The 27,027-nt window shown below is 32.1% G+C and overlaps 2 protein-coding genes across 4 annotated transcripts in view; one reads left to right on the top strand and one right to left on the bottom strand.

The window, feature by feature from the left end:
- Window positions 1–1,401: 1,401 nt before the first annotated feature.
- On the bottom strand, window positions 1,402–14,147 carry LOC126835779 (cilia- and flagella-associated protein 58-like). The gene is made up of 16 exons (XM_050568591.1): window positions 14,107–14,147; window positions 13,834–14,040; window positions 13,591–13,736; window positions 12,719–12,890; window positions 7,538–7,714; window positions 7,316–7,453; window positions 6,603–6,864; window positions 6,399–6,537; window positions 6,102–6,297; window positions 5,170–5,278; window positions 4,909–5,087; window positions 4,544–4,716; window positions 3,326–3,488; window positions 2,994–3,218; window positions 1,828–1,938; window positions 1,402–1,624 (listed from the first exon to the last, which is right to left on the bottom strand). The coding sequence occupies exons 2-16, from the start codon at window positions 13,891–13,893 to the stop codon at window positions 1,511–1,513; spliced, it is 2,364 nt and encodes a 787-aa protein (XP_050424548.1). The 5' UTR covers window positions 13,894–14,040; window positions 14,107–14,147; the 3' UTR covers window positions 1,402–1,510.
- Window positions 14,148–21,194: 7,047 nt separating this feature from the next.
- The window catches only part of LOC126835381 (cyclic nucleotide-gated cation channel subunit A), a 136,331-nt gene continuing 130,498 nt past the window's right edge, over window positions 21,195–27,027 (top strand). For all 3 annotated transcript variants that reach the window (XM_050567928.1, XM_050567929.1, XM_050567927.1), the window contains exon 1: window positions 21,195–21,296. The gene's annotated coding sequence lies outside the window, so the exon portion shown is untranslated. The remainder of the gene's footprint in view (window positions 21,297–27,027) is intronic.

Raw genomic sequence — 27,027 nt, 5'->3', positions numbered from 1 at the left:
TGTCCCAAGTCGTTTTTGGATAAACAAAAGTGTAAACGACAACCAATCACGTGACACACACACACACACAGTAGGAAAAGTGAAGACAAATAAAACAATTATAATTGAAAAACAATATTGTCAATGAGTCAGCGTTAAATTAGATTATTTCTTCTAGACATATTATGTCATTTAAACCATAAATATAATTGAGTTAAGTGCGTAGAACGCTTGTCCTTGTGTTGGTTTTGGCTTTGGCAAAATTCAGACAGCCTTTTTGTGCATCTCGAATTTCAGTCGACTTTTAATTATTTCTTTATCGGTTTTCATTATTTTTTTAATCATTTAATTCAGAGTGTTTAGCTAACACTGTCTGTGACACAGTCAATTTTATTAATTTTTAATTTTTATTTCTAGTAAATTTTGTGCAGTGCTTATGGCATTGCGTATTCAAGTTGAAAGTTAATTAGACGATTACAAATGTTACTGTTATTAAAGAATAACAAATATTATATATTTTTATTTTAGCTTTTATTTTTTTACTATTATACAGAGTGATTTATTAAGGAAATGAGTCCTTTTTCCTTAAAACAATTGCAATTTAGTAGTTACCTTTTACTGTTATTCTTATATCTTATTAATTCTTAATGTGATTACTCAAAACCTTATAATATTCAGTATGCTACTCTAAAATGAAAAGGTTAATAAAATATTATACCTACCTACATCCACGTTACTATTGTGTATTATAGTTTTATAGATAGTTATATGTTACCGTTTAAGTTTCAAAAGTTGATTGAGTTCTAACAGCACTAAAACAGATGAACATTTGGAAATTGTTGAATTACATAAACAAAAAAGGTTTCAAAAAGAAAAATGTACGAAATTGCTATTGTTCCCCAAGACAAAGGGGGCATCACTTTAAGTTGAACATTTTGTCTGGTCAGAGTTCAATGGACTTCTCCGGGGTTTTCTTTATTCCATCCTATAAGTATATGATTGAATAGAAACCGATAAAGTTGTATAACCAGCTTAATAGACAATAGTAGATCGTATATAGGATTTAACGCTTTAGTTGAAAAAGAAAGTTCTAATATGGCTGTTGATGGCTATAATGGACAATGTAATTACAAGTTTTGACTTCAATATACGGTTGAAACGAAACTGCGTATTACCCACCTTAAGTTCGCCTTATCTAACAGTAAAAATGTTCAATGGAGTTAGTCTGGGTTTTTTTCGGTGAAAAAAAAAAAGTTAAGAGAGCCAACACAGCTTTCATATTTTTTTTGGATGCATGTATATCACAATAAACTAATACTATGCTAGGTAATAGTAAAACAATTTTTTTCAATGTAGTACTTAATTTATTCGTATGAAAACTATTTTAGTTAACAAGCAAAATACAAACGGGTGTGTGTTATTGTAAAATCATTTTCGGAGAGAACACAATATTGGCGATGTCATAGTAAAAAACATTCCTACATAAAAATGTATACAAATTAAAAAAATAAAAATAAAGCCAATAAACGCATTAAATTGCCATATCCAAAAACCTATTGTAATCCAAACGAGTCCTGTCAGGATCAGATTTGGCGGAAGTGGATATTTTTTGTTTCTTCATTTTCATTTTTGTTAGAACTCGTTTCTGTAACAATATATTATACAATAACTTACACAAGTTACAATCGCGGTTTATAAAACACAAGAGTGAAACAAGCGAACGTTTTTCCAAAATGGAATTATCTGATTGCGCTTCTAACACTACACCAAATATTATTTGTTCCACAAATGTTAAAAGTTATTACAGTCAACATTTTCGAACACCACTACCCATTGCGCTATACTTACCAGATCATAATACTTGTTTTTAAATTCATCAAGTTCTTTTTTCGTTTGCTCCATCACAAATCTGTACTCCGCCGTGGTCTGTTCGCTGGCAATCAGTGCTCCTGACAAGTTCTGGTTGAGAAAAATAAAGTAAACATAATATGTACATATGTATTTAAGTTATGGTAAAAGCAAAAATACAATAATATATAAATTATATTTTTAAATTTTAAAATAATATTTTTACTGGGAATTAAATGCGTATTGATAACACTATAAATGTATTTCCATAACGTCGGAAAGCGTGTAAAATATTTAGATATTATTTTTGTAATAAAAAACATATTTAAAAAAAAGCCCATTCAGTTTTAGCATACTGCTAGCCAAGGAGCACCTGGAATCAGCTGATTTCCTGAGTGTTATCATCTATCTATCTATCTTTATATATATATATTTCTTCTGTCCGTGTGTAAGTATGCAAACTCCTTCTAAACGGCCGGACAGATTTTTATGAAATTTTGTGCGCGCGATCAAGTTGATTCGAGAAACGTTTTATTGTATAGGAAAATTGCATTCCTGTTAATATTAAGATTAAAAAAATATTTGAATATTTATTTTTTGTACATTTAAAAAAATATACCTATCGTAAAAACGATTTGTGTTTTTTTCACTCAAGTTTGACCCCCAAGGTATAGTCTGTGCTGTATAGACGCAGAACAGGAATTTAATATAATATTTTCTTATAGCTTTGAGGTCCATTTCGACTTTTTACGCTTCTCGGCAGTTTTTTTTTATGTCTGCCTCACGTTTTTTTTTTCAATTCTCCAATTAACCAACACCTAAACTCAAAACGAGTATTCAAGCATTGTATTCTAATACAATTGCTGAGGGATCGGCTTAAAAAATTTGTTTTAGCATTGTATTTATGTATAATACTGACAATTTAATAGTTGCCAAATTAAACACAATTAAATACAATGCTTAAACAAGTTCTTACGCCGGTATTTCGATGGTTTTCGGACCTGAGACTACAGTGTCTCAATGTCTGCAAAAGTCCTGTAATGGCCTCGAGACGTTAGCTGACTAAATATGATACGGATACGGATATATCCCCAAACTGATCGAACAATCAACAACAACATTTCTATTCGTTAAGCCCGCGATAATGATTAAAACGTCGCCGTTACTTTGACTTTGTCGTCGTTGTTCATCAGAGTCCTTTTGATGTGGTTCATCTCTTTGAACGTGTCCATGCCCGGAAGCTTGACGAATTCTTTTTTCAAATTTTCGTATCTCGCTTGGATTTCTCGAACTTGTAAGTCTTTGTCGAACATCTTAGTGCATTGCTCGAGCAAACGTTTCTGGAGGATTCTCACTTTGACAGTCATCTCGTACGCCGGCGGATCAGTGTTCTAAACAGATTATGTCTATCTATATTTTTTTTGTTCATTTTATATCATAGCCGTATAGTAAAAAATATTAAAGAGCATGCACGACACACGATTTCGATACGCCGAACCTTTAAAAGCCGCCACGGATGAACGTTTGTCGGTTTCATCAATGTCTCCTCCAGAGCACGGCATTTCATCCGCTCTTTGTTTAGCTTTTGTTCATATTTTAGTACCTCTCGTCTGAGGTCCTGAACACTCGAGATGTTTTTCACCAGCAGGCGTTTTTGAGTGCTGCGCGCCCATTGGAAATGACGAAACACAATGTAAATAATAATTTAATTAGTCGAGTAAACAAAGCTAGTAGTATAAAATCATGATGCCGGTCGACAGAGACAGAGATGCGCGCAAACAAGAAGAAAAATCCAAAACGAACTGCGTTTACTCCGGCGATAAATACTATGATTACGTTAATAAATATTATCCAAAAGGGGTTAGGTTTTAATGTAAAATTATAATACAATTTGTATGATTAAATTACAAAAGTATACGACTGGAAAAAAAAAAAAAAAGAGAGAGAAATACGTTACAAACGGTATCGATTAATAATCGAAAGGAGAGTTTTTTCCCTTTCATTTTTTTTTTTGTAATAATTTTATTAAGTGATATTAAAATAAAGAAACTACATAAATACATAATTAATATTTGAACCATTCTATTGTCGAGTTTAATGTTTCGTTTGAAAGCTGTGTTAATATTGATTTTGTGAAATGGCTGACATTTTATTGCGGTCCATCTTGAAAGCGTAAGGTTAGGTTTAAATATGGTATCAAATACATTTTGAATTACTGAATTTCAAATAACCTATTATTTTAAATACAAATGCATTTTGATCCTAATTTAACTTATAGTTTATTTTCTATAAATAGATAATATATTTTCACAGATAATTTAAAATACATTTCATTAATAATGTTAAAAAAAAAAAACGAATTTTTTAATTATTATTTAGACATTTAAACAAATAAACCTAACCTAACCTTTCCGTTGAAGCGAGTACATTACATTATGACCGTGTCTTATGATCAGCTGATTTTCTATCTCTTATCAATCATCTATTATCAGCCGATTCTCTTATCAATATCGTCTACTATCCACGGGTTCTCTTATCAATAACCTCTTATCGGTCATGCGAGAATTAACGATTTTCACTTGAACCAAAATTACACCACCCCTCCCCCCCCCCCATTTGGTGTCGCAAAAGCGTTACACACATTTTTGGACGGGCATGTTCACGTCGAAATTGTTTCTTAAGAGCACATTTTAATCGTGCTTCGACAAGACCCAACCTTAAACGTTTCACTTCGATTTTCAGCAGCCTTATGTCGTCGATTCTTTTATGATATTCCGCTTCTCCTCTCCCGAGTGTCGTTCTCAGCACGTCGTTGGCGTCTTTTTGTTTCATCAGCTCCTCGTTGCGTATGTTAATTTGATTGATGAGCTTGCTTTTGTCTGCGTTCGCCTAAGACGGTTTAAAGGCCATTACTTTTACTATACAAACACACACAAGCACACACACTGAGACGTCGATACAATAATAATAATAATAATAATAATATGTAAATAGAAGTTTACCAACTATTATGCATGCGAAATGTAAAATATAAATAACTTGGGTATGCACATAACTTACACGCGCCAAGCCGATACGTACTTGATTATTCTGTTTGTGAAGTTTTTCGACTTTCATTTGCAAAGCTCTTAACGTCGTGCATGTCGACTTTTCGTTATCGTTTTTCTTTATTAACGTTGTTGTCATCTCTTGAATTTTGTTTTCGAATTCATCAATCTCTTGCTGGCATTTTTGCAATTCCTTTTCCGTTTGCTTCAACGCTATATTGCGGAAAAGCCAATGCGCTTAGTTGCACGTTGCATTTAAAAACGATTAACACCACCAAGTAGTACACGCACTTACTCGTGTCGTTTTTGGTCAGTTGAATCTCTTTGTACGCTACATACTCCTTTTGTTGTTCCAGCTGTTGAGCAGCCATCTTCAATTTTTCTTTCATTTCTTCGGCTTCGTCCTGAAACACGGTCAAGTGGAGTATATAAGTAGAGTATTCGAATCGAAGGCCTTGGGTTTAAAACTAATACTATCTTTCCCCTTGAAAGGAAGATATTGGATCATGAATAATATATTCCTGCTCTCTTCTTTCCATTGTGTCATACAAAAGGACACCATTCACTCCAGCCCAAGAATAATACTTAAAAAAGCCAGAAAACTATTTTTTCCATTGGATTATACGACGAAAACAAAATGTAGACTATTATTGTCAATGATAACTCATTAGATACAGTACATATAGTTACTAAATTTATATATTCCATCAAATTTTTAAGTCTTGAAATGGGTTTTTACTGCACTGAACTTAATTAATGCTACCTTATAGCAAGGCACTCTGATTAGAATCACTTTGTAGAGTCTACTGGGAATACCTATCAAATGGCAACATTTTGTTTTAACGCCGTTTGACTTTTAATTAAAAATTATACTTAGTCGAAATGCAATTAAAAAAAAAATTGAACTACTTAATTATTACTGGACTAGGTGATTTTTTTATAATACCAATCGTAATCGATTTATTAAGTCATAAGAAATAACATCTAGTCAAAGTTCTTTTTTTTCAAAACTAGTTTAGTTACTTTTTTAACTTATAAGTATCATAATTAATTTAAAAGATATTAAAAAAAAAAAAATTAAGTTTAATTTACAGTTAAAAGTTTAATCCAAAATGTCTCTTATACAAATTACCAAGTTTGTTGGGTATAGTTGTTTGATATGGTTTTCCTAAAAAATATCTCTTTAGGTATACGATTAATTACAGGCAATTATTTGACAATGCTCACTTTAGCTTCCGTGAGGTTCTTAAAGTTTAGATTTTTTTCAGTTTTCAAAGTATACAATTCGTGTTCTTGATCTTTCAGTTTTAGGCATTTGCTGTTCAGTTCTTTTTTTAATTCTCGTACTTCTAGATCTTTGCGATTGCACTGTACACAGTGTTCGTGGATGTTTTGTTTTAGTACAACGATTTCTTGATCTAATCTGGTTTGACAAAAGAAGAAAAAAAAGAAATATAAGACAACAACATTTACCAGAAAAATGACTAAAGGTCTATTAGAATTACTATTGAAAATACGCTATACTTTTCTTTGTTTTTCACCAAAGACGTTATTCTTTGTTCGAGCGAGTCGATGGTTTTTTGCGAATCGTTGTTTTCCACTTCCAAAGCGCGCAGTGTCGTTTCTTTAAGGTTTAATTTTTCCACACAAGCGGTAAGTTGTTCTGCAACGTTTCGAGAAATTATTATTGTTATGGCGAAAACCGAACTTAATAGCCGTGTTGCTTACCGTTCAATTTTACAGAGTTTTTTTCCAATAATTTCTTCTCTCGTCGTGTCACTTGCAGTGCGTTTTTCAATTTGTTATTTTCTTCTTGTTGTGCAACCGAATTCTTCTCCAAGCTCGTGATATCGTTTTCTAGGGCTTTTTTGCTTCTCGACACGCTCTCAATTTCTCGAACCGTTTCTCGGCGTTTCCTCAACGAAGACTCGTGAGTTGCCACCAGACGTGTCATCTCGGATTGAACTTTAAGCAGTTCCGATTCTTGACACTATGATTTATTTTTTTTTTTTTAAACAAATTTTGCACATAAAACGATTTAGCCGGATAGATATTAGATACCATAAGATAGTGCACTCCCCGCTGAAGCAATGTAGTTGCTTGGAAATTTAAACAAATTCAAAAAAAAAAAAAAAAAATGCCTTTATAAGAAATCATTGAACAAATGCCTGTAAAATGTTTTTGTACAATAGTTTCATTCCTGGAATATGGGCACTCTGAGTTGAGGGAGGTTCGGTTACCAGTAAAATGACCCAAAGAACCCGATTGGTTTAATCTAATCTTGCACGTTATTCGATAAATATAAAACAAATCTGACCCTTCACATTAAACTTTCCCGTTGGCCATCAATTAACATAGAACAGGTGCGAGTTACACTGTGAGTGTGATAATCTAAGATAAATTACTGGATCATTTATGCAAGTGTAAACTTTTTAACTCACGTTTATTTTTTCCTGAAGTCTGTCGATTTCTTCCCCGTTGGCAGCTCTTAGTTCGGTTTTGATTTTTAATTCCCTATTGAGTTTCTTTATTTGTTTGTCGTAAGAAATATTTTTACTATTCAAAACGCTGTTTGTGACCTTGTAAAACACCGAAGAATTGTTGCAATTTTAACCTACACAAAAATACTGTATATACATATATATTTGGTTTCACGTTATTACTTTGAGTTCTTTTAGGGTTTCGTTTATTTTTTCTAAGTTGTCTTCGGATTTTTTCAAATGATTTTTCGTCGCTCCGAGGTCAGACTTAATTTTCTCCATTTCGTCGTTATTAACTTTCAGTTGTTCTTCTAGCTTCTCTTTAGTTTTGATTTCCTTCACGAGCTGATTGCTTTGAGCCTATTAGTAACAAAAAAAAAAAAAAAAAAATAGATAATAGCTTTTAAAACATGATACTGTGCTTAAACTGTATAGTTGCTATTTAGGTGGATACTACTAGGGTTCATTGTCTGCGTGGTACTAATTGTTCGTGGCTCTTGTTACCCAAGTATAGTTATCAATATACCTTCAGTACCTGTATACTTTGAGCCTAAAAATTTAATTTGGCAAAAGTGTGATTTCACCTTTTTTATGTTTTCTTTATAAAAAAAACTTTTACTTCAGATTTTTGAGATTACTCTATAGAGCAACATAGTTTTAAGTTGTAAGATATGTAAATGTTTTAATTGTTTTTATCAATTTTGAAAGAAAAGTGTGAACATTATAAAATGTTTGCCTCCATGAAGTACCTTATAGGTATGTTTTTGATTTATAGACGGCAAAAAAAAAAAACAGCAAAGGAATAAAGGTTAGGTAAATTTTAGGTTTCTGACATTAGTAAGATAGAACTTATTATTACAATAATTTTCTTCGAAGTTACAAGAAATCAAAGTTAAAATTATCATAATGTTTTTTTTTAATTTCTCGATTTTAAAAGTAATAGTTTGATATTTTTTATGATCTATAAAATATGACAAAAACCTTTCGATACAAAATTTTCAATTCTTATGTTAAAAGTACTTTTTTAAAAGCATTAGTGACGTTTTTAAATTGGCTTCATCTTAAATTGTTTAATACCTACTTCATAAGAACTTTAAAGATAAAAAAAACACAATTTACGTTGAATACACTTTATGATTTGTATTAATTGTTTTGAATACACTGAAAATAATAAATCTAATAATAATTGTTTTAATAGATTTTACCTATGTCAAAAAAAAATGTAGAATGAACTATACTTCACAAGTTATAATAGTATAACACGTTTACATGACATATTTAATGTATTTTATTACAATTTTTAAACTAGATACAATTTGTGTATATTAAAAAAAAATACATATAAATTGGTATATTATCTGAGTTTCAGTATTGCTGAATTTAACGATATTAGCCACTTTGAAAAGGAGTAACATAACTCATTGTGTCTGTTTGCATGTTGTAATAAAAACGAAGTTCCAGCAAGTGGCTGCTTATGTATGTTGTGTAATAATTTAATTTTCTTACATACAAATCGTACAGACTACTTGCAGTGTTACTCTTTGTATACTCTTTCATTAAGTTGTCAATGACGAAGATCTCATGTTCTGGCGCACAGTTTTCATTATAAATGTTCCCTAAAGCATTAACAAGTATCATGGTTTGCCTTGTTTCACCCAGTTCTGTGTCCCTGTCTTCCTTACGTGGATCGTATATCTTGAGAAAATTCCGAATCGACAAAAAAATTTTGTAATATGGACTCGGAATTATACTTTTGTGAAAGGAATGTATCAGCTTAAGTGTACTCACAAGTTTCGACATGATATTCACACCATTTTCGATACAAGCCTTTAGCTTACTCCAACAATCGTCAATGTCTGTCTTCGTGTATAGTTCTTTGCACACATCACCCGTATGGATCGTTAACCAGAGAAAGTCATACAATTCTTGTCCGTAACCGCATCCCATTAGGTAAGGGAAATTTTTCAACTTTATGATTGGAGTTAAAGTGTTTCTATTACTAGTTGCATAACCCTTATTCATCCAGCCAAATTCGCCGTTGAACTCGGTGAACAGCATTTCATTCCAATGTAGTTTTTTACTAATATGTTCGATGTGTTGCTTTAGTTCGGCAGAGATTGCGACATCACCCATCGTCTCGTGTTTCATACATAGAACGATGAACGCAAGTATAAACATAACGATAAAATGTTTTGCCATGTTGAATACTTCAAGTAGACACCAGAATTTTTTCTCGACAAAACCAATATGACTTGGCTGTTCTATGGCGAAAAATAAATTGTCTAAATTAACACGATTTGTACCACGTAGTCGGTAACAGCACCTCCAGCAAAAACGAAAACAGGCACGTGCGCATTGTTTGCCTAAGACAGTTGTTGTTTAAATTAAAATCCATTAAAACGTCAAATTGCATACTGCCACCAATGTAATGTCACGAGAATTCTCACTTTTTTGTTCAGTACCACGTATAAACTAGCTGATATAAATCGTATAAAAAAACACAGCCTAAATCAGCACAGTTTAAAGCAGGTTAATTTAAAACCTAGAGGGCCCTATACCGTCCAGAAAATTTTAGTTATTTTTAAACAAACGTGTATTTAAACTACACGTTTAAAAATGATATACAATTTTAATTTGAGGCTATTTACGGATAGAGGCAAGCCTAATAAATATTCTATATAAATTTAGATACGATCCTACCGTTTTTTGCTAAGTTATAGCAAGTGAAAGTTGAAAGATGACAAACCGGCAATTTTTTTTTCGGGTTTTCTCAGTTTTGGAGGTGAAAAAGTTGACTTTTTCTACTTCTGACCGATCAAAGTACCAATTGCATACGATTTCTGATGTATAGAGGGGCTAATCGGCCCAGAGGAAAAAAGTTATCTTACTTACAGGCATACAAAAAAAAAAAAACCACATATCTTTGTAATACACCTTTTCAGCTCCGCATCGAAGCTAAAAACCTCACAGGCGATGTAAAAAAAATACACCAAAGTTAAAATTATATAATATCGTCAAATATAATATTATACTTACAGCCAAATCGGCTTCAAGGTCTCTGACGTTGTATTCTGTCGCTTCTAGTTCTTTTTTTTTTATATAGAGCATCATAGTTTTCAGTTGTAAGATATGTAAATGTTTTATTTGATTTTCTAAATTTTGAAAGTGAAGAGTGAACATTTTAAAATGTTTGCCTCTATGAAGTATCTTTCAGGTATATTTTTGATTTATTGACAACAAAAAAAAAAAACAGCGGAGGAGTAAAGGTTAGGTGAAATTTAAGTTTGAGACTTAAGTTGTACAGAACTATCATGCATAATAAAATTTTATTATGTGAATGTTAATTTTCTTCGAAGTTTAAGTTGAAAAATTATCATAATGTTTCTTTTTTAATTTCTCGATTTTAAGAGTAATAGTTTGATATTTTTTATGATCTGTAAAATATGACAAAAACCTTTCGATAACAAATTTTCATTTCTTATATTAAAAGTACTTTTTTAAAAGCATTAGTGACGTTTTTAAATTTGCTTAATCTTAAATTGTTTAATACTTCATAAGAACTTAAAAGTTAAAAAAAAACACAATTTACGTTTAACACACTTTATGATTTTTATTAACGTTTTTGAATACACTGAAAATAATAAATCTAAAAGGAATTGTTATAATAGATTTTACCAATGTCAAAAAAGAAAATGTAGAATTAACTATACTTCATAAGTTATAATAGTATAACACGTTTACATGACATATTTAATGTATTTTATTACAATTTTTAAACTAGATACAATTTGTGTATATTAAAAAAAATATATAAATTGGGATATTATCTGAGTTTCAGTATTGCTGAATTTACTGATATTAGCCACTTTGAAAAGGAGTAACATAACTCATTGTGTCTGTGTGCATGTTGTAATAAAAACGAAGTTCCAGCAAGTGCCTGCTTATGTATGTTGTGTAATAATTTAATTTTCTTACATACAAATCGTACAGACTACTTGCAGTGTTACTCTTTGTATACTCTTTCATTAAGTTGTCAATGACGAAGATCTCATGTTCTGGCGCACAGTTTTCATTATAAATGTTCCCTAAAGCATTAACAAGTATCATGGTTTGCCTTGTTTCACCCAGTTCTGAGTCCCTGTCTTCCTTACGTGGATCGTATATCTTGAGAAAATTTCGAATCGACAAAAAAATGTCGTAATATGGACTCGGAATTATACTTTCGTGAAAGGAATGGATCAGATTAAGTGTACTCACAAGTTTCGACATGATATTCACACCATTTTCGATACAAGCCTTTAGCTTACTCCAACAATCGTCAATGTCTGTCTTCGTGTATAGTTCTTTGCACACATCACCCGTATGGATCGTTAACCAGAGAAAGTCATACAATTCTTGTCCGTAACCGCATCCCATTAGGTAAGGGAAATTTTTCAACTTTGTGATTGGAGTTGAAGAGTTACTTCTACTAGTTGCATAAACCTTACTCATCCAGCCGAATTCGCTGTTGAGCTTGATGAACGTCATTCCTTTCCAATGTTGTGTACTAACAATATGGTTGATATGTTGCTTTAGTTCGGCAGAGAATGTGACATCACCCATCGTCTCGTGTTTTATGCACATAACGATGAACGCAAGTATAAACTTAACGATAAAATGTTTTGCCATGTTGAATACTTCAAGTAGACACCAGAATTTTTACTCGACAAAACCAATATGACTTGGCTGTTCTATGGCGAAAAATAAAATGTCTAAATTAACACTATTTGTACCGCGTAGTCGGTAACAGCACCTCCAGCAAAAACGAAAACAGGCACGTGCGCATTGTTTGCCTAAGACAGTTGTTGTTTAAATTAAAACGAATATAAACGTCAAATTTCATACTGCTACGAATTTAATTTTCACGAGAATTGACACATTTATTGTTTAGTACCACGTATAAACTTGATTTAAATTAAAAAACCCCATCATAAATCAGCACAGTCGCTAAACCAGGTCAATTTAAAGTCTAGAAAAAATATTTAGTTATTTTCATATACGTTTAAAAGTGATTTATAATTTTTATTTGAGGCTATTTACCGATAGGGGCATGTCCAATAAATATTCTATACAAATTTAAATTAGATCCTATTGTTTGTTTTTCGCTGAGTACCAACTGCATACAATTTCTGATATATATATACAAGTATTACTCGAGTGCTTATCGGCCCAGAGAAAAAAAGTTATCTTGTTTACAGACATACAAAAAAAAAAAACCACACATCATTGTAATACACCTTCTCGGCTCCGCATCGAAGCTAATAACCTCACTGTCGATGGAAAAAAAAAAACACCAAAGCTAAAAATATACAATATTATACTCACAGCCAAATCGGCTTCAAGGTCTCTGACATTGTACTCTGTTGCTTCCAACTCTTTCTCTAGGGTTTGACACAGTGCGTTCAAACGTTTGTTTTCCACATCAATTTTTGTTAGTTCTTGTTTGGCCCTCTTTAGCTCTATCTGACACGTGTCTCCTTGACCCATCGATGAAAATCTGTTTTAAATAAAATTTTTCAAAACTATCTAAGTATAGTATCAACCCGAGTGGATACACAACGGATTTGGCCTTCATAAATCGGTTTTAGCCTTACTTACACACAGGTGTTCCGAAATGTCCAATGTCACACTTTATAGCCCATAAGAGGCTCTATAAGCATAAGGGGGTGTTAATAATAGTTTTTTTTTGAGTCATTTTTATTTATTACCAATTGAGAACCTTAAGGAGAATGTTGGTTTTTTTCAAACATTTTTTTTTAAATCAAAAAGTAATTGTATAGAGCACATAAACAAATTGTCAGTTATTGTTTTTTTTTTCTTTCAATAAATATAAAACAAAATAATTTGTAATTTTTGGGTAGCCCCGAAATTTTGTAGAAAATTACAAATTTAATTTAGAAAAACAACAATTTTGAGCGACATCAAATTGTAAGGGAATCGTGTGAATTAAAATTTGGATAAACCTAAATTTTTGAGATAGGAAAACAAATTAAAAAAAAAAACTATTTTAAAATCCTATTTTATGTAAGTTGGGTGGTATTTAATTGTTTAACGCCTTGTATAAAAACAAATTCATTTTAAACAACGATAGTCGATTAACCGACAACTTTGTTGGCGGCTCTTGTTTTCAGTTGTAATTGTAAAATCTACAAACGACGGCTTTGGTTTTTAGTAAACCGTTTTGAATTTGAACTCACAGTCCTTCTTCTTCGATTTGCTTGGTCTTCGCGTCCAGTTCGTTTTTCAAGGTCTTCACTTGAGCCAAAAGGTTATCGTTGGATTCTTGAACGATTTGTTCGCGAAGGTTCAACGAATCCAACATGCGGTGTGCGGATTGCAGCTCCTGCAAATCGAATGGCCGTTTTCAAAATCGAGTATGTTATTGTTAAATAAAACGCATCGTTTAATATAGAATTTTTTTTGATAGCGGTTAGCCTAACCTTTTCGAGTCGTCCCACCGATTGATGTTCCAACAGTATAGACTGTTTTATGTCCGTCATTAGCTTGCGGTAATTATTCAAAACGACCGCGGAAGGGTTTTTTTCGTCGCCGGCGTTTTTTATGGACGCTTCCACAAGCGTTCGGATGGCAGCCCACAGACAAGACAACGTGTCTGTGAGCTGCACATCCGAAGCAAACTCGACGGTCTGAAAACAACAACAAGCCGTCGTGTAGTGATTTTGATTTTCACACGGTGCGCACATCACACTTACTTGCGTGTAGTCGATTTCGGCCTCTTTCGCACGGTTTTCCATTGCAACACCGAACACGAATGAAGCCAAACAATCGTTGGACACAGCCCGTAGAGGCCTATGCAAGTAGTCAAGGTTACGCGATTGATCGAAGCCAAAGTGAGTCTAAAGACACACGACTTACTTGTCGAGGCACCTTTACGCTAGCAATTATTAGGGCGCTTTGTGTAGGACATATTTTTCAATCGAATAATACACACATAAAAAACAAGCATTGTTGTTTTAAATGTACAATAGTGAAAGATAAATTAAAAAATTTACGATCAGAGATTTCTAATCGATGGAAATTAACAATTTGTCTCTGTTAAATCAGGCACCCATGTAATTGTGTACAACGTTTTGGTATAGAAAAATGAGTTATGGATATTTCGGTGTATTTAATTATGATAAATGTACAAAGAGGTTCATTTGATAAAAACAAAAAGATAAAAAAAATAATCTATGACGTGTAGGTTAAATTTACCGGAGAGAACTGTCCAAATGAGAAACGGCGTGCAGTTAAATGGTCGTATATTAACGTAAGGTGATGTTTTTTTACTGAAATATTATTTTATAAACGGGAATAGCCACAACTGTACATGTACAGGTGCAAATTAAATTGTCTGTTACTGTTGTTGCATTATATGGCCAGTAAAAATTATTCAGAAAATTAAATTTGTATTTAATTTATACGCTGAACGAATATTAATTATTATTGTCGTCTAAAATAGTAATAACAGAAACCCACATTGGAATAATATATTTTTTATGTTTTACAATGTATATTTATATATTATTAATATACATGACTTATTTAACTTACAACATGTGTATTGTGTTGCTAATAAGTAGAACCCAAAAGTTTATGCAATTGCCTGTTTTTCCTAAATTATCTATAAAATAGCTAGGTAAGAATTTAAACTATACTCTAAAGCGTCCCAATTCAAATTTTTATTTTGTAGCTAATTTCCTTACATTTGTGGATTTTATTCATTTTTTTTTTAATTTCATGTAAATAAAGTTAAAACCAATTAACGAAATAAGGTGAAACTTTTTTTGGAAAATTGTTAAGTTGTTTATAAATAATTTGAAAAGAGCAAAGTATACTGTAATTTATATTGTATAATTAGATATTTCCGTACTTAAAATAAAACCATTTTCTCAGAGAAACTTTTTAAAACTGTGATAAACCAATTTTTAAACGCGTATTTAAATATTATTTTCAACAGGGCTTTTATTTTATAAACATTCAATTCTTTAGAAACACTCGGTCGTGTTAATTCTATTTGGAATGTCCAATTTCTTAATAATATAAGATAATATAATAATGTTATAAATGATATATTTTATAGCTTTTTATAAACAAAATTAAACCGGATTGTTCGTTGAAAATAATATTTTAAATCAAAACATTTTCGATTAAAATGTATTTAGGTCGTTATAACACTGGTGTTAACGTGTGGTGGGCTTATAATAATCCAGTAACACTTATTCGCCATGTTTGTGTTTATAATCACATAGTGTGTACACTGTATAGTGTGTTATAATATCGCATCGCTGTGTTGGCATTTTCAGAGAGCTTATAATCAATGCTAAACCATCCATATTTTCTCTCCTTTGATGGCTTCCGGTATGCTGCCATTAGACACTTGTAGATTAATAGCGCGATTAAGTGTTGTGATATAAATGACGACAAACATAATTTATGTCGATAGTGGCTTCAATGTTGGCTTCAATGCGGATTTTGCTGGAATCTAAATCATAATAACACAACAATATAATAATTTACCGAATACTGTGACTGTGCTGAGTGTACACTATGTAAACCAAACGAATATACTATATTGTTACTTATACTATTTGAATATGAAACACTCTTGCACACTACAAATGACAAGTATTTACGCATAGCCCTCTCATGTGTTGCCCATTCGGTAATTTGAAGCTTTCTAAAAATCAACCGGTAAATTAATTGCAATGGTCTAAATTTATTAAAACCTCTTTTTTCTTAAAATATATTGCCTATACAAAACTCCTTAAAAACAGATATGGATTGCAATGTTTGTGTTGCACGCTTTGTTTGAAAACTTATTAGTATTACAACAGTATACAATATATTTAACCAAAGGTAAAGTCCAATATGATTTTTTAACCTTTATCGGTCATAACAGTACTTCAGGAATCGTGCTTAATTTGGTTTTGTTGTACAAAAAGAACTTTTAGATTGTGTTTAATATTATAACATTTTTTTTTTTACAAAGCACAAAGGCAAAAGTGAAAACAACTAATAATACAAATATAATATATTTGAACATTTATCTTACTGTTTATAATTTACAAATGCGGGCAATGATGGAAAATACAAAAGTGCATTAATTTGATAAAAAAAACATAAAACATCCGGTAATTAGGTCAACTATTGAACACGGTCGAGCCCCTATTCGACCAAGTACGTTTTGGAGTATTAATGCATTTCGATTCATAGTACTGTGAAGTAAAACCACTACAATATAGAACAGAAGAATAGTTTACAACAGTTGTACACCACTTGATCATTTCATTGAGTCCTATAAAGTATGAACAGTATCAAAACGATGCCGATTTTCAATTCAATGTAGTACTTATGTTACAGTAGACTTCTTTGTCGACTAGTGAATCGTTTGAGGAATTATAATACAAAAAATATCCTCAAAGGAAAAGTAATAAGCATATAAAAAGTGTAGTATTAACAATAACTATATGTACTATATTTTTTGTCAGCTAAATCTAATTATTAAAATACTAATTTCGAATAAGAAATTATTTTCTAAAGGTTTATTTTTAACGTGAAAACAGACATTTTCATTTGACTCGGGGATTGCACAATTTAGGTGCTTATTCGTTTCTAGCTCTTATTTCTGGTTTTATAATTAAAAATTATACTCAAATGTAGTGCTTGCTGTTATAAAACAAAAAGTTTTTGTTTTAACTGTTTGAAGGGTTACTTAAAATTTGTATTATTTTTCTTTTGAATGTCATGCATAATTATTTCATAAAACGAGAACTTTTGACCATAAGAAATGATGAATATTCAACAATCAAATAATATCCATCTTGGTTAATAATTGTTTCTTATATTTTATTCATCGTGGACTGGAATATCGTTACGGATACACAAAAAGAATGTTTGCGTTTTGAAAATTCACATTTCATATTATATTTTCTTTTAAATTCATACCAGATATAAGCTTTTAGCATTATGAAATGGAACGATAATGATTCGGAATTTGTTACACAAACTTGAGATTGGTCGTTGGAGAGATTTTTTTCGTTCATGTATACCGTGAAAAGCATAAACGATTTATCAGAAATCCTCCCCTCTACTTTCAGAGTGCTGAAGAAAAGAAGATGAACAACCATCGCTTTATGCGGTAAGACCGTAAAAAAAAAGAATCCAACTAAATAAAAAATACAAATTTACAAATAATAATCAAGCGTTCACAAGAACAAACACAATACCTATTCAAACCCAATACCGCAAGAAAAAGTGTAGATTTTTTTTCATAATATTAAGATGGAAAATTACGTACAAACCTGGAATTAGATCAACTCGAAAAATAAAACACAGTAGCCCAATAATTTATGAACGTTAAAAAATACCAATGTCTGTCAAGCCAGCTCGGTAAGTTGTTCCGTATAGAAGAAATTATACCAAATTCAAGTATAGATGTCTAAAAGGAAACACAAAATAATATACAGCAGTATTTAATGGAATAGTCGGTATAGAACATAATATTAAAGAAATCTAAAAAAAAAAAAACACCACAAACATAGTATGCAAAATATGGAATGCTACATGTTTTTACCTTATACCACAAAAGAAACTCGAATATTTATCAGCTGATTCTCTTATCAATAATCTGTTATCAGTGATTTTTACTGTTAAACAGTTTCCTCTTATCACTATCGCTACTCTTATCACTATTATCTAAACTAACACTAAGGTGTACACTTATTAGTATCTACAGCAACTTTCGAAATTTCTAGGGTTATTTAAGGTATATCAAAGGAAATTGAGGTACGGTTTTTTAACACAAAACTTCCAAATTCACTCAAGTACAACAATCCGTTTTCGGATGTTCCGCGACGGTTGGCCGTGGCTCGCTATTTACTTTCAAAAGGAAATTAGGAAAATTATTTTCCATCATTCGCTCCGGGTCGAGCAGTAAGTTTATAATAATATGTATACTCTTGACACTGCACAATGCGGTACGTCGCACGCAAAACAATACCATAAATTTAACATATTATTATTAAGGAAGTCCGCAAGTTTATTTCTTTACCAAAGCCGAACGTATGCGGGAAACAAGCTAGCGCGTGTTGCGTTTATCTCCACTGTTTAATAATATTATCACTACACTCTTGTCTACCCTTTTGCCCAACTTTAATTTCTGTACCAATCTATACAGGGTGATCATTTTATCGCGAACCACTCAACATGTCATAGGAAATTTAATATTTATTTTTCATAATTACATTGTGATCTAAAAAAAAAATCGAATTATCAATAAATCCAATGAAATATTGAGTGGTTCGCGATAAAAATATGATCACCTTGTATATTGCTATCAATTTATCAACGGTTTTACTTTAAACTTTTCCTATATATATATACATATAGAAAATATATGTATAGCACGTTTGAAATGTAAATGATTAATATGTTACCCGCTTAACAATATTATACACCGAAGGCGACTTAACGACGGAGGGATGGTTTTTTTTGTTGTTATCGTTTGCAACCCTCGAGCATTCATTACACCGTTTTTATTTCAACCCTTTTGGCCTGAAACATTACTACTTATACGCATTGCCGAAAATTATTGTAGTTGTGTACAATATATAGAAAACGATAAATATTCTATAAGAGAAGTTATCAACTTTTTTTTTTTCACGAATTTTGTTTTGTTTTTACGTTTTAATTAAACGACGCTGTTAGAAGAAACTTTATGAAATTCATCTATCAGTTTTACACCAAAGCTATAATAATCGTTTTGATCTATTTTATTCAGTGTTTTAAAAGCAGTACATAACCATGCACATGCCTTGAGAGGACGTCACGCCACTTATTTATTGAGGGATTCGGTATTGGACATTTTTGAGTTAAAATAAACAGTTAAAAAAAATGACAGACAAATGTCAAATACAAGAAAAAAATTGTTTGAATAATTTCAGTAAAGTGCTTTGAGCTAGTTAAGAACTAAAAGTCGGAATTACCTAATTTTTATTCTTAATTAAAAAAAATAGAAATTATTATAAAAATTAATGTTTTCAAAAATAGAAACTACAATATTGCAATTGTTTTAAGAAAAAACTGTCGTCTTAACCTTGATGAATATTTGAAACGTTTTTTTTAGCTAAACAAATGAAACGCTTAAATAAGGACAACGGGCCAATTTGTCTACACATTTACAGAATTAAAAATGTACGTTCCTATTTGAAAAAACCAAGTCTATAATTATTTTACAAGCAGGGGCGAATTTATTTCAACCCTTAGGGGGGAGGAATAGAAAAAAAATTGTACAATACTACACACATGTCACATAAACTACATGTCGTCAAAAATTATTGATCACTGCATTTCTATCTTCATGTAAACAAAAACGTGGCGGCCGTGTTCTAAACTTGCTATTATCATTATAAATTACATCTGTACACCAATAATAATAGATAATGTATACAGATATTATACTCTATTGATAAACATATTTTGAGAAGACGGCCGCTTCGTGTTAGTGCGGTAAGTGTCTTCCCAGTTGTATTCACAAATTTTCCTGTAAATTTATTTGTATTTACAGGAAAAATTGTAAATATTCACAAAAAATGTGAATATTCACACAGAAACCTGTAAATAAAAAACAATTTACATTAAAATCTTTGAATACAAAAAAATTCACAAAATAAGAAGTTGTGAATTTGTGCGTATTTATGACAATAACAGAGAACTCAGTCTGAACTGATATTTGATTAAAATCCAAATAAAAGACAATTTTACTAGAATTTACACCAAAATTGAGTTCTTACGTATTTTGAGAGAAAAAAATTGCGTCAAGAAAAGAAATTTTTGCACGAAAAATTGTGTTTCACATATTATATTTAAAGAAAACAAAATCCTGCGTTATTTTCCGGACATCTCGATAAATCAACTTACCCCCCCCCCCCCCGGTAAGTACTCACTTTTGGTGTAAATTGTAATATAATTATCTTGAATTTCATGCAAATACGGAAAAATTCACAACTTGTCTTGTACATTTTTTTTTATTTACAATTTCTTTGTAAATACATTTGTTTAATGTGAATTTCATTTTTATTCACAGGTTTTTGTGTGAATATTTACAATTCTTCCGGTGAATTTATTTGTACTTACAGAAAAAAATGTCGAGTACAATAATTGTATTAGTATTCAAGCATGTCACACAATACGAATGAGTAAAGTATGATTGAAATTCGTATTAGCATTTGGACATAATAGAATAATTATGCCTAATCAACTCTATGCCTCGACTCTGCCCAACAAGTATTGGGAACAAATCATTTAGAAGATATTCGTAGGATAATTTTTTGATAATTAACGGCCACCCCCCCCCCCCCCCCCGGCTGGCAGTAGTCAGATCGCTAAGAATATTGTATCAATGTTTTATCCGCGTGTAAATCTTATCGGTCGGCCAAGGGTTTTCGAGTCCCCGGGCCCAGAGGGGAGGTGATAATAATTTTTGTTGGTTTTATTTTTATTTTTCTGTGCCTTAGGTCCGGGAGTCTGCACGACCACGAGAGCGGCCCGTGTGCATCGGCCACACGGTTTTGTCCGGAGGCGCGTCACGCCGCGTACCGGATCCCGGCAGTCAGTGTGTAGTGTAGCGCGCTCGTGACAGTACCCAACCACCGCGACCGGTCGGCGACTACAATTTCCACTCGATGACTTGATCTCCCCCGCGTGTCGTCAATTTGTATTTTTCAAAAACCGCCCGTCGCGTTGTTTGTGATATTTTTTTTCTAATATTTCGCCGTTGGTTTTTTTTTTTTTTTTTTATAATTTTCGGCGCTAAAAAGTTAATATATTCGTCCGACAGCCGTCGTCGAACCGGACACACGCGATACGGTCGTTCTTGGAATCTCAACCCGATCTGCTAAATGTAAGTACCCAGTCCTATCTTTTGTTGTTCGCTTCGATGTTGATGTGTTCGTCGCGCTTTAATTGGACCGTTATTGCTTGCGCAATAATATGCTAACAACTGACGAACAACAAGGATTTCAGCCATTAGAAAATTGGTGTAGTAATCTAAAAAAAATACGTTTTTTTTTTTGAGATTATAAAGATTCCTTGTAATTGGTTTTACGTTAAAAAGAATATTTTCACTATACGGTTTTATTTGTAATGCTTACTGTGCAAGTTCACCGAAAGAGTTCATATGTAAGACAAACTCGAAAATTCCAGAATTACTACACTAAAAAAAAAAAACGATAGGTACCATCACGACGATCTTCTTGTCTCATGTTTCCATAACATTTTTACGGTATGGTAAAAATGTTTTCAAATGTATCTTTTGAAATTTGTTGACAATACTTTATTGGCAAATACCTACCGTGCAGTTTAGACAACGTTGCAAGGTGATGCTTATAACTTGAACTTACACAAGACAAATCCCGACCGTCATTATAAGTGTTTAATGTCGAATATTATATTTCTTCGGCGAGGAGGAAAACAAAAGAGTATTTTGATCAGTTTACTATTTGAAAAAAAATGTATTGGCTAATATATATTTTTATGATAGTCGTCTACCTCATGTGCATGTTGATTGTATCCATAAGTTAATGTTTCATACGGATTATTGTTAATGCTGCGCTGTTGCTGTGTATTTATTAGCAACCCAAGTATTATGTTCTTCTTATCTGTTAGTAGAGTAACAATGGAAAAAGTATTTGTAATTTTCATGAGTGCAAAACAAAGCCTCAAAGTTAAATACGATGATGTACAATAGTTACATAATCAATATGTGCACATCGTAAAGTATAAAAAGCGGAAGAAACAAATGATGTACATATTACATAAACTGGTGTAATATTAGAAGATACCAGGACAGTTGAAGAGTATACTTTAAATTCTTAAACTTATATTCGCGCAAGTAAAATCTTGGATTCCATTACATTCGTGGAGCTTAAGTTAGGGACCGAGTATTAATAAGGCATTGCTCGCTAGGGTAGTTTTTGAAATTCATTGGTGTATACCTTTGCGCCCGAATTGGAAAACATTTAATTAAATAACGAAAAACACAACCGTAACAAATCAAAATGACAAATTAATCGAAACGGAAAAGACAATAATTTTCGATAATCGAACAATACTCTTTTTATTCGAGTAAATTTGTTATAATTTTTTTTTCTCAATTGTAATATTATTTTATTTTCTAATAACGCCTACAGACATCGACAGTCTCCATCGACGGCTATTAGTATATTTTTTTTGCTGACAAAGCATCGCGTTTTCCAAGGTCATACTTGCACGAATTGCTTTCGAGGGATGATGATTGGGGGGGGGGGGGTGTTTTCCCGCCCCCGCACTGTTGAAAATCGTACACAGCGTGTATTGCCGCGCTAATGAACGGATTTGTCTTGCACTCGTGCCTGATAATACAGGATTTCCTGTAGATTAAGAAAATGTAGGTAGCGACTGATTGAATGATGTAATTATACTATAATTGTGCGCGGGTTGTCCGCAATGCTCATCATGCCGGCATGCGCCTTGGTGCCCTGGCCGTTGTAAATCTTCGGGTTAGACGAATACGTGCAAGTTTTCATCTAGTAGTGTTTAACACTGTTCGGTGGATTAGGTCGAGTACAGCCCAATCTTAGTTCATTGTGCGCACCCGGGCTAAATAATATTACATTGTAAACGCAAAACGGTTTCCACGGTTTGGTGCCATTTTTTCAATTCGAACCGCTACAATATTATCGAATACTGACATACCGTACTAGTTTATGGTTTACGATTTTGATTCTAAACCAAAATACAATACACACGTGTAACTTACCCAATCGGCGTGAAAAGCTTTTCGCAGTGTAAACGGTATATTGCGAAACATAAATATTTAAAACAAAAGATAATACACCTTTATGTCAAAACCGTTTTGAACGTTTAACAAAAGACCATTTTGACCAGATCTTGCACAGCGGTATTATATTAATACGGTTTCAATATTTTGGCGGGAAACGAAATTATATCGACTTATAAACATAATATGTTAACAGTAATGTTATGTTGATATAATGGTATATTGACAATATTGCCTAAATCTGAAATCTTAAAAATATATAAAGGTAAATTTTAAAACGAAAACAAAAGTTATTAAATAAATTTAAAAGTGTTGTAATACTCTCAAAGTTAATATTGTTGTGTCACTTTTGATTTTTTTAATTTTAGAGCAAGTTAATATAATATTGTGCGTGATATTGCAAAAAAAAATGTTACATTTCAAACACAGAACAAGTGTTTTTTTTTTTTGTTAAATAAATATAAACATTCAGTTTTGATTTGAACAAAGACCCAATTTTAAAACATTCCTTAGGCTAAATTAAAATAAAAAAATTAATATTTTTTAAACTAAATCAACCCATTAAATGTTAATAAATTAGGCAAAGTTATAAAGTGTATCTAGAAAAGTACATTTCTTGTGTCTCCTGGAAAAAACCATAATTTTAAATTTCGCCCTTTTTTCTAATAAGCGTCTCAATTGTAAACATTAAAATAATTTCATGTTATTCACAAAACGGCACATGCCATTATTGCACATTGTAACATAATTTCGACCACAGTTTAATAAATAAATATCCAATCGGTCTTAAGTAAATTAACTCTGAAGTTATTTTTTAATAAGCGACCCTATTACAATTTCATCACGAAATATATTGAAAATATATATTACTAAAAAAAAAAAAAACATTGTAATTATGTTTTGAACCTTGAATAATTACAATTCGCAATTAATCATACTGTCATGAACCGTTTGTGAAAATTAAATTGAATTTCCAAAAATCGATATTCGACTTACCCGCATAACACATTTTTTTTATGTATAAAACTGTTGTAACAGTATCTTTATAGATTTTCTCCAAATCGCGTACGTTATTGTAATTTTTTTTTCCAAATTCAATTGTAATTCTTTGAGGAAAAAAATTGTACAGATTCAATTCTCCTTTAAATTGGCGAGTATGTAAATCACTTAATCACACGCATGCTTACCTTTAGTTAAAAATGTAATTTTTTCTTCGGAGCATACGTTTCCTTTTCTTTTTTTTTTGTGAAAATAATTTCCTGTATTTCAGTGGTTTTCAAATTAAACTAAAAATAAGAGCAAAAATATAGCATGGCTATCAACGGAGCCAGTTTAATACATTTTAGTATTCTCGTTTCCCCTCCAAAAAGCAAGAAAAACCGAATTTGCGTGTGTCGAAAAGGAAAACCCATAAGAAGATAACGAAATCTTTTTTAAAACCGTTTAAATCAGGAATTTAATCAGAACTTTGTGTCTAGCTAATAGTAGTCAAAGCACTTTTACTACACTATTTGATTCCGACTTTTCTAAATTAAAAAAAAAAAAAACGTCAGAGCTGTTATTATTACGTTGGAAACATGTTTTGGAGTCATGATGTGTTAAACGAGTCGCCCTTGATAATTGCACACAGGGTTGACCAACGCAGTTTCAATGCAAATAAGAAGCCACGCAAATGTATAATATATTATGTCCATTTTGTCGTCTTGTAGCTTGTGCAAACGTTCAGAAGAACTCATTTAATCATGCAAACATGCAATTATACCTGTTTGTGTTTGTTCAAACCAAATTTTGGTGTTCTCCAGAAATAATGTCCATTGTAACGCAGCGCTATTTCAATTTCTAATGTGTGTTGCTTAAAAATTGCAATGATTATTATATCTGTATTCGGATCATTGAAAACAAAAACCTCGACGTAATCAAAATATGGAAAGGGATCTTGATTAAGTATTCAGTTTGTGATATTAAGCTTTCTATAAATGACAACCTAACTTACATTTAGATTGGAGGATTATTAGGGTTGATGTCATTGTAGGTTGTGAGTAGTTATGTGCTCAAAATTTAAGCCCAAATCCTTTCAATCGGATTATTATTATGTCCATATTCAGGTACGACTATTGAAAAAATATATATTTATCACAAAACTTAACAACAACAATATTTTTGTGAACTATGTTTCACTTTGGTTTTCAGTTGTTGGATATTTGTATTACTCCGAGATGAAACTACCCCATTTGACTCAATTGGCTTATACTTTTTTTTAAGTATAAAAAGCATTGAAATCGTCACATTGAAATTATTGAAAACGGATTATTAGTAAATTATTACCGCCAACCGGACGTAACAACGTTATATAAACACAATACATTCTGATCAGTCGAAAACAATATAAATGTGTACGAGCATGCGTTTGAATTGCAAAACACTATACACTATTCTATTTAAAAAAAAACCAAATCTCTCTCTCTCACTGTTTATTTTGTTTTTATCAGTGCCGAGATCTCGGGGACGGTCCGGTAGACAATAAGTAAGCAAACGTGACTTGAAGCGTAAATAAGATAAATAAGTATAATATTAAATGCGATTATCGTACATTTTTGTTTGTTTTACAATTATTATTATTAAAACGATTAATTTTACAACAAGGGGCGAAACGGGAAACGGGTGTGCTGTTTATATTTTAACGGTCGCCAAAACTGTTAATTTGAAACAATTTACATTCCACTATTTTTTTTTTTTTTTTTGGTTTGGTTACAAGAGTCCATTCGTTGGTTGTTGCGGGAAAATAGTTTTTTAACATTAAAAAAATGTTAAATAAATTTAACATTTATAGCGATAATATACGAATAACCCGATGACAAAGAAATATTTTTGACTGAATAGTTTTACAATTAGTGCACATAAAACATATGAAATATAATAAACATTGGCCACTGTCCCTCGATAACACATTTAGAGGATATTTTCGTGTTGTTGCAAACTTATTCGAGCGTAAGCGCTATTATGCATTAAGATTACAAAACAGCTCGTTTGTGGGTCACAACAGTATCCGACAGATTTACACTTAAAATGTGTATGTAAATCCGTCAATCACGTTACTCACACCTCGTGATTCATTTGTGCTCTAGAGGATTATACAAATGACGAGGACGACGACGAAGAGACTCGACTACTCGCACAATTTAAGTCCAATTGGTGAGGGGGGGGGGGGGTGCGTTATGGATAATCAAAAATCGATACTTACGCTATATTTTCACTGTTGCCAGCGTGATTTACCGGAAGGCCGACACCGGGGTCGGGATCCGTGCCATAAATTATCCGCCGTTCGTCGGACCAAAAACACGTTGATGGCGCTGAACTTTTTCCAAGTCCAATTTGCGGTACGTTTTATCGTTATTTATTGTCAAGGCCAAAGCACGCCGTCGTCCGGAATTAATGCGAGCACAAGGTCACAAAGGGTGGGCGGACGTGTCCGTCGTGTAAGGTTTGCTGCTACGCGGCACAGGTACTTATCCCGAGGGCACACAGCTGAGGGCGTGCCCGCCCGCACATAATATTTTATTTCCTCGGAAAGTGATTAAAAAAAAAAAAAAAATGTACAGTTCTATACATGGAGAATCCGTCTTGAGATATCCCGAGATATTTCCACAGTAGTTCACAAAACAAACCCGATCCATTGTAACAACCTTACATTTTACGTTGTACACACAGCTGCATTTATGTCACAATTTGTAATAACGTTGATCACGTTGAAATGTATGTATTTCTTTTTAAATCATTTTACAGACAGTACACGTGTTTTGATTTTTTGGGACAG

The sequence above is a fragment of the Adelges cooleyi genome, unplaced genomic scaffold (genome assembly GCF_023614345.1).
Source record: "Adelges cooleyi isolate 19-005CV unplaced genomic scaffold, UGA_ACOO_1.1 ACOO_flye_CR_arks_rails_tigmint_CR_PRNA_23, whole genome shotgun sequence".
In the NCBI taxonomy this organism is placed as follows: Eukaryota; Metazoa; Arthropoda; class Insecta; order Hemiptera; family Adelgidae; genus Adelges; species Adelges cooleyi.
The sequence above is the reverse complement of the archived record's forward strand: the minus strand, read 5'-3'. Positions and strand labels throughout refer to the sequence as shown.

Coding starts and splice junctions, on each gene's coding strand:
- LOC126835779 (XM_050568591.1), bottom strand. CDS start 13,893: ATGACGGACATAAAACAGTCTATACTGTTGGAACATCAATCGGTGGGA. Junction 6,298..6,398: donor TTGGTGAAAAACAAAGAAAA/GTATAGCGTATT, acceptor TTGTCAAACCAG/ATTAGATCAAGAAATCGTTG. Junction 4,717..4,908: donor TTCACAAACAGAATAATCAA/GTACGTATCGGC, acceptor AAACCGTCTTAG/GCGAACGCAGACAAAAGCAA.